The sequence below is a fragment of the Vigna unguiculata genome, chromosome 8, assembly GCF_004118075.2.
Source record: "Vigna unguiculata cultivar IT97K-499-35 chromosome 8, ASM411807v1, whole genome shotgun sequence".
Classification (NCBI taxonomy): Eukaryota; Viridiplantae; Streptophyta; class Magnoliopsida; order Fabales; family Fabaceae; genus Vigna; species Vigna unguiculata.
The window spans coordinates 6,492,555-6,501,609 of NC_040286.1; the positions used below are offsets into that span (position 1 = coordinate 6,492,555).

Consider the following 9,055-nt stretch of genomic DNA (forward strand, 5'->3'; position numbering starts at 1 on the left):
GTGAAGCTAGGCGACGGAATTGCTTGTGCTGAGACTGATAAATATTATTTTTGATACTTTAGATATTTGATCGGGTGCAGGTTGAGATTTGATAACGTTTGTCTCTATTTTAACCTTTATTGTATCCAAAACTTTGCGGATATGTTCAGATGCAAAAATAATGGCCGTGCAGTACATAGATCTACATGTGATGTTGTCTCCAACTTAACCATACATAGTGCAACCCTAGTGATTAATTGTTAGTTATAAACTCCGTAAACGTTTCTAGTATCTCCACCGAAGAGATCAGAAAAAAAAAAAATAGAATTTCACAAATATTATGTCAACATTCATTAATTTTCTTAAGTAGTAATTTTTCTAACATTGCTCCTTTGATAATGCCAAATAATCTACGCTTTTAAACTATTTCAACCTCAAATCCATAACATAAGTACTATCACTTTAAAACTCAGTAATTCTTCCATGAGCATCATTAATCTTAGCCCAGATTTCTTTATTTATTTTAACCGTTTGCTGAACAGAATCTAGCCTTGCAAACAATATCAAACGCACAAGTATAATAAAACAAGAGTTGCAGCAAAATTCCAACGCAACAGAGACTACAATTTGTTCATGGGCAGTTCAATACAACAATATTTCGTATATAGGTCTTTCTCTTCAATATTTGGTCATCAAGAGTTGTTTTGTATAAACAATAACAGAGAAGAACTCCCGAAATTATCAATTCAGCACCCAATGGCTGAACTTTGTTAATTTGAAGTTATCCTTTCAAGTTCGCCGCTAACATCTAAAAGAATGAACATAATCTTCAACTGCCACTGATCCTCTTCAGATAAATTGTATGAGTTCCCACATAAGGGATGTGTTTGTGATTGGTCAATCAAGCCAAGGAGCATACCTTCTCTGAAAATGGACACGTTAATTTGACATTGTGAAAAACAAAAATAAATTTGATTTTAGTTTGATCAAACATACATCAATTTTTCTTTTTCTAAATGAGAATGCTAGCAACACGGAACACACCTTATCTTATCGGTTAAAATTTCTCGAAAATCACAAATTTGTGGATATCGGGTATTATTTAATAATTCTCTCATGATTTTGTTGTTTTTAACAAATTTTAGTCAATAGTAGATCGTGTTAAGAGAACTGTGTTGCTAGCACCCGTTTTTCTAGATTTTATTTTGTCCAAATATATTTTCGTTTTCAACAAATTCAAGTTCAAAGAAAACATAGTTAAGAAACCTTGAAGGAAACACACACCCACTTCTCCAACCTTTCCCACAGTTAAGTGCAAGAAAACAACCAGTACAAAACACAAGAACTGGGATTTCACCTTGTCTGATACTACTGCAGCAAAGTCGACTGTCATCAATGTAAGTTGCTTGGATTCCCATCATCCATGATCCCAAAGATGTATCATCAAAGGCATAGGTCTTCAAAGACGCACTACATTTTTTTTGGATAAAGCAAAGAATATTTATCAGATGGGCCAAATTGGTTTATATTGCTTTTGGAATAATTACAAAAACACCTTATTTTTACTGTCTTCAGTTTTCAAGTATTTGTACTGGTAATGGTAAAAACAAGATTTTGCAATTATATACAGATACAAATTCATAAAAAATAGGAAATGTAGTGAAAAGTAACAACCAGGTGGCCCTTGTGTAATTATTACATACAGATACAGATTCATAAAAAACAGGAAATGAAGTGAAAAGTAACAACCAGGTAGCCCTTGTGTAATTATTACTGAAAACATAATAGCTGAAATTAAAAAGAAAAACAAATGTATAGTAAGCGTCCTCGAGGAGAAACCATGTATAAGAAAAACCCAGAAAGAAAGCTACAAAAATTGCACAAACATATCGACCTTCTAAAGAACATCATACATATAAATGGAGACATTTTTTTCCCAGTAGGTGAGTCTCACCCCCCAACCTAGGTCTTAGGATGTGCTTGTGTGAGTCTGAAAAACAGAAAAAGGAATGGGATGGAAAAGTTACAGATCTACAGTATTATTTGGTATAGGACAAAAAATAGCTTGTAAATTAATTTTATGCCAAACTTTGCAAGGTGGAAAGACTAGCACTCAGCTGTCAAGTTTCAACTGCCCTCATTTTTGCTGTAACCAGAAGATATGAAGTAACTTCATATTTGCTGATAGATGGAAAGGTATGGAGCTGGATTATCTGGATTAACTTTCAATGGTCATAATGAAGGAACATCTATCAAGAGTTTTGAAAATAGACCAGCTAAACATAACAAAGATAAAAATAATTAACTAGATTTGGTATTTGGATTCAGCCAAAAAATTGGAATTCAAAATATAAGTATATATAGTACATCTTTGCCAATAGAACTTTTTAGTGTCTAGTGTAGCTTCTTTAGCTAAAATACCAGACAAGGAGCATGCTTCTATACTACAATCACTTAACATCCAAAGCCTCCTCTTTAAGGGTATCAGAAGCGTGCATTGCCAGCCTAAATACTGAATGAAGGAACCCATACCAGAATCAAAGCTTCCTAATTCAGTTTCTAAGGTTCCTAGTGCATACACACGATATTGAGAACTAACCTGTTTATATTAATGTACTGTGCCAAATTCTTTGAAATTATAACAAGTGAACCAGCTGCATGTCGGAAATACCTGAAGAAAAAATAACTAAATTGTGATTCATTTCATACTAGCAAAATTAAAACAGTTCAATATGGAGATCAAAACTACTGAAAAGCCACACTACTGAAATAAAAACATAATTATTATAACGGCTAATATCTATTAGTTAAGGGGCATTTGACAGATCAAAGAAATCTACCATCTAAAATATCTAAAGTACTCTTGTTATCTAGTGATAGAAAAGCAGCCCTTGTAAAATTAGCAGAACATTGTCATCCATAGATCTACTATGATATAAAGACTATAATTTATCATTGCTTTTGCATGAGAACTAGTTTTACTGAGCAATATTGAATACAGTGATAAAGAAGGTAAAAGAAAATAAGGGAAAACAGAAAAAAATTAAAGTATTCTGTCCTATCCATTTGAATTGGAGTGAATGTCAAAAAGATTAACAAGAACTGATAACAATCCATTAGATTATAGATGGCTTACATCCAGTTTCTCACATCACTACTAATGACATGTTTGTAAGAAACAAGTAAAGCAAAGACCACACAATTCCACAAATGAATGGTTATAATATATACACTGACAATTATCAATTGCAGATCACAGTTTCCATTATTTAGCAATATGTGATTGAAATAGTTCATCTAATAATCATTACAAGTCATATGTTTCAACAATCCAACATTTGGCAGAGATAAAAGATGTTTAATATGCCCAAGTCAAATAATTGTTCCCTCAATGTTCGCGAGTATTGATGTTATGCTGTCGTATATTGTGAAGATCACTCACTTGCTCATTCAAAGATACAACGAGAAAAAAAAAATGGCTTCAACTTTCAAGAAAATGAAACTGAAGATCATTCCAGTATAAAAAAAAGGTATATATTACACTTACGACTTTTCATCGCCAAACTTCCACCAATCAGGTTCATACCATGGCTTTCCGCTGAAAAATGCTCAAAAATAAGATGCCTGTTAGTTGAATAAAAAAACTCAACCACAAGATTTAACATGTGACAATTTATTTAAACATATAATATTCAACTTGGATGCACAAGAAAATAACAAGCAACAAATATTATTGCGAGTAGGAAAATTAGATAGATAAAAAATTCAAAGCCAACTGAGCTATCAGAAATTAGCATAAGCGAAAAAAGGCATCCACATCTGATGGCTAACTCTAACTTGCAGATAAACACACTGCTACAATAGTCAACATAAGATAGATAATAAGGAAGAAGCTTTAAAAAGTTCTATTAAAAAACATGGACAGTGTCAAACAGCTTTCAGCATGATTTCAACCATCTATACCACATAAACAGTCCAATATACCCACAAATCAATTATCATAAACAGATAAACTATCCCAATAAACTCAGATAAAGAAAGTACTCTTCTGATATCACATCTCCTGATTTCATGCATCCAATATATGCCCCATCCTGGCCACGGCGATGATCAAGAAGTTCAATTAAACCCTCTGCTAGACCAGTGAACAGAGTTAAGAATGTATCAGTTTCACATCTAGGGAAATGCAGGTTTTCAACAAAATCTCAAAAATAAGAATATGCAATCCTTACCCAGATCAATATCAATGCTGTCATCAACTTTCACGTAAAAATCAGCATCCCAGTTCTGAACTGCAGTGCTAAAGAAAGTTTTTACTTTCTTAGGCAACTCTTCTTGAGCTTCCTCATGACCTTCCTGATAGAATAAAAACAAATGGTCAAGATATACACTTAGCTTGTTTATCAAGGTTTAATTAAAAGGAAGTATGTTCAAATGAGTATTGATATCAATATATTTTAAATAAAAAGAATGAATAAGCACAATGGTCTAATTTTACCAAACCCCCTGGTCCTTAATAAAGAGTTTGTTGAACCAAAAATGGCAGTTTATACTTGACACGCATCAATGCTTTTGAGGTTACCAAGGTACAAAAGTATTTAAGAAAACTCTAAACTCTGAATATTAGGACAATATTGTCATAGTGCAATTACTTGTACATTGAATTTGGGCAAATAGCTTAAATGCATGTTTAACAAGCATACCAGATTAAAGCATTATATACTGAAATAAGCTAAGAAAAAGAAGTTAAAGAAAGGTTACAAGCTACTTTTCAAATAAGCACTGTATGAACTCTTCCAATTGCACCCATAAAACCATAAGGCATTTATAATAAATCAAATTTAAGATAATTAAGTACTTCCTGTTCACTGACATTATCCAAGGTAAGAGATAAAACTTATTCAAATTACAATAAACTATCTCGCTTACTAGAATCAGGAAATCCTTTGTTGAGCTATTTTCCGCATCAATATTGCGATCTAAGCTATCACCACGATTAGCACTGTCAATAACAAAGTATTAACTCATTTTGAACCCTGGATCTTTTTATCATGGAGTACTAGATTAGGGAAATAAAGAAGATAAAAAACAATTGTAGCTTAAAAGGAAATCATGTACAATAATAACTAATAAGGATAAGAAAGTGGAGAAACCTCCGACCAATAACAAATCGAATGACCACTCCTCTTTCTTCAAGTTTTTTCAAGGCGTCACCTGTCAGAAAAGTGAAGATAAGATGTTAATTGACTAAGTAATATAGAATTGAACCAGTAGGTAACCAAACATCTTCAAAATAATCAACTGTTTACATTCTCGTAACTCAGAAAACATAAGCAATATATCAAATTTGTTATGTAACTTACCAAACCAAAAAGATCATGAAAATGTTAATGGTTAAAACTTACAAACTCAACAGATGTTCCCTAAATATGAACAAAATATTATCAAGGCTTTTAACACTATGTGATGAACCATAGTTTTAACATTTTTCTACAGAAAATAATAAAATTAATCCTTGGAAAACAAAGGAAGAAAACTAGAAATTCTAAAATCACGAAAATAGCAATAAACCATCAATTTATAGATTGAAACCAATCTTCAAAAAAACTTTGATAGAACAAACTAACTGAATAAAATAGAATAAAAGAAAGCAATGTCCAAATCAAAACCCAAATTCAAACTGGGTGCGCCAAAATCACTGTCAAATTCAAATGAGAAAAAAAAAATGCTTCATCAACCAAATATCAAGCTCACTACTTTTTACAAAAAGAAACCACCAAAACTCAGTTTGCATCACAGCCAATGAAGTTGATCCCAGTGAAGACAAAGCAAAAGAGCATAGAGCCTTATGTCAACTGGCACCAAATCCCTCTGAGCCAGGATCAGTTCCTACAAAGACTCTACCTTACCCTACCCACCTCCTAACTTAGCATTATCTTACACCTTCATAAAATAAAATAAAATAAAATAAAAAATCATTGAAACGACTCAAGCGCGTATTAGAGAATTTCTATGACCAAAATAAAAAACAGACCTCTGGGCATCCAAGACCCCCTGAAGACATTTCTCTTCAACCGACTTCCAAATCCAGTATACACACCAATAACAGCAAGAAGCCTACGATCAGAAGAGCCACTTTTCTGGCCCTGCCCCTTCAGATACCCTTGGCTCTTAGCCAATGTCAATTCCATCTCAGCTTCCACGATCCTCCTCTCCAGATCCCTATAAAGCAACACACAGACATTAATTCCAGTTCCACGATCCATCCCCACCAATATCACCCAAACAACACATCATTGAAAGAACAAAACTAAAATTAAAAAAAAAAAAATAGAAAGAACAACTTACCTGCATCCTAGCACCATTAATTTATCTTCCACTGTAAGAACCTTAGGCCTCTAGTAACCAAAAAAAGAAGAAAAAACAAGACAATAAAATACGTTTGTAGACTAGAAATGCATTATTGTAATATAAAGCAATAATAATATCAGAGAAAAATTCAAAAAAAAAAAAAAAAACCTGAGCTGAATTCTTCTTTAAAAGACTGGCAAGTAAATTTCGGTTCTCTGCGTCTTGCCATAACCTAACAATTCCAAAAGCAACTATCACGCACAGCTGTGCTTATTTAATCCATATCAGTAAAATCTTTAGCTTATAAAAACGATAAAAAAAAAACCAAAAACATGGAGCAAAACCGTTAAGTTTGAACTGAAGAGCATAATTACGTTGCGAATCACACATCAATGCGTAACTAAGCGACAAGATTAGATTAATTCGATGGATCCAAACGCGATTCGGAGAAACGATTCGAAAAAAACAAAGGAGAATTAATGAATGAACCGCGTGAGCGCGTACGTACCTGCCAGCGACGTAAAGCCAGGCTACGCAAGAGAAGAAGGCCATGACGAGGGAGGATTTGGAGGCCGGAACGGGCTTCGATCTCCCTCCGCCGCCGCGCTTCGTCGTCGGTAACGTATCCATCTCCGACCAACGCTCGCGAACCGGTAGTGATGCGAATAATCGCAATCGCAGTTCGCAACTCGATCACTGCTCAATCACAGTGATAAGAGACAAGGACTCTGTTTTGGATTAAGTTTTCATTTCTTCTGCAAGTGTAATTTGTAACCGATATATAAATTTATATAACTATATATAATTGTTACTGAGTTTTACTTTGGTAACTTCCACTTTAGATTAGAGTTCAAATTCCCAGATTTTTTTCAACTTTCTTTTATTTCTTATTTCAACATCCCTTGTTCTTGAAAGGTGTTGTTTGGCAAGATGATATCTAAGAATTATATTGAATGCTATTTTTTAAAAATTATTATAAAAATAGTGACGGATCTTCACCGATAATATTGGAAAAGTCAAAATAATATACTTAAAATTTAAAATTTATATATTTAATTATTGTCATTAACACAATAAAAATAAATAAATAATTTAGTATAACTGTGTATCTATAAAAGAAATCACATATATACAAAGAATTGTCTTTCATTTTTTAGATCTTTGAACTCGTCGATAATTGAGTCAAAACTAAAATTTTCAACTATTTCTTTTTTAATGTAAATATAAACATGTTCCAAAGAATTAATATAAAATATGTTTCTCTAATCGAATAATATGATCATTTGTATTATGATTCAGGATACATAAAGTTAAGATATTGAATTTGTATTGATTTCATCTTCACCAATAACTTTCTTTTTATCACTTTTAAAAAATAAATCTATTTTTTTATTCTTCATCAATATACCTATTTCTTTTTAAGTTTAAGATTAAAAAATAATTTATCATAATTTAATTAAAAAATAAAATATTAAGAGTTACTAAAAGAAAAAATCAATGACAATATAACCAAAACAAAAATGAATATAAAGCTCATTTGATGAAAAATAATATTAACTATTAAACAAATATTTCACTAGTAATACGAGACAGTTATCTTTTGTCTTCACAAATGAAAGAGAACAAATGATAAATGAAAACAAAAAGAATATGTTTGTATTTAACTTTTTTTTTCAAAACATAAAGAAAACATGTGAAAGTGTGATATCAATATAATTTGTGGAAAACTTAAAAAATACAATGAAAAAAAAAATATCTTAATAAATATTTTTATTTTTCATTACATTTAATTTTATATTTTGTTATTTATTAATATTGAATGTTATGCCTTAAAAATAAATAAAAAGATATCTCATTTAACTTTTATTAATTTCCAATATATGTTACCTATAATAAAAAAATTAAAAATAATTAATATATATAATATAATATAAAAAATTAAAAATTGAGGGGAGTATAAAAATATATATCACACATAACAGAAGATATTAAAATAATAGATAAAATATAAGAAATATGAAAAGTCATAAAAAAAATGTAAAGATAATAAATAAATAAAATGGAATGGATAGATTTAACAGAATTAAGCTTTTTAATTAATAAATTTTACATGTAAATAAAAAAATGTATTTTTTTAATGACTGATAGTAAACTACTTATGGAATTCAATGTAAGAAATTTACCGATAAATGGTAAGAAATAAACTAGTTAAACATTCCATCTAGATCAGGAATATTTTGGATTAATAATAAGGACTTATTTCTTTTTAACATGTTTTTAATTGATATTTTTCTTAACCTAAAAATCATGAAAGTTGATTTCATCTTTGTCAACAAAACTTTTTCTGCGTAGAAATTAAAAACCTAGCCTAAGATTTTTTAAATTCTACCATTTAATATTAGAATCTAAAAATTTAGCCCTAGAGTCTACTATTTACAACTTTAATGGCATTGGACTTTGTGGTTATTTTAAACTCTTATTTTGTCTCACTATGCAAAGTTTCTTTTCTACAAAATAAATGAAGTATGATTACATCTAAACTTTTGAAAATATTAATTTTTGAAATTATAAGAACTTTAAATAAAATTGTAAAAACGTGCTATAAATTTAATTTGAATTCATTGTTAAAAAGGTTAAATAAAACTTGATTACGTAAATGTTAATGAGATTGAAGAAAATAATTTTTATTAACGAGGTTAAATAAAATTTTTATTAATGAGATTGA

The 9,055-nt window shown here is 30.5% G+C and overlaps 1 protein-coding gene across 3 annotated transcripts; it reads right to left on the reverse strand.

The window, feature by feature from the left end:
* Window positions 1-542: 542 nt before the first annotated feature.
* Window positions 543-7,114, reverse strand: LOC114194650 (hydroxyproline O-galactosyltransferase HPGT2). Of its 3 annotated transcripts, none has more exons than XM_028084998.1 (12): window positions 6,839-7,113; window positions 6,499-6,562; window positions 6,328-6,377; window positions 6,014-6,201; window positions 5,133-5,193; window positions 4,909-4,981; window positions 4,212-4,335; window positions 4,024-4,114; window positions 3,527-3,577; window positions 2,579-2,650; window positions 1,337-1,449; window positions 543-903 (listed from the first exon to the last, which is right to left on the reverse strand). In XM_028084998.1, the coding sequence occupies exons 1-12, from the start codon at window positions 6,958-6,960 to the stop codon at window positions 881-883; spliced, it is 1,032 nt and encodes a 343-aa protein (XP_027940799.1). In that variant the 5' UTR covers window positions 6,961-7,113; the 3' UTR covers window positions 543-880. The 3 variants fall into 3 exon arrangements, with proteins under 3 accessions (XP_027940799.1, XP_027940801.1, XP_027940802.1); XM_028085000.1 differs by having other exon boundaries at window positions 4,024-4,111; window positions 6,839-7,112; XM_028085001.1 differs by lacking the exons at window positions 543-903; window positions 1,337-1,449 and adding an exon at window positions 1,592-2,192 and having other exon boundaries at window positions 6,839-7,114.
* Window positions 7,115-9,055: the final 1,941 nt, after the last annotated feature.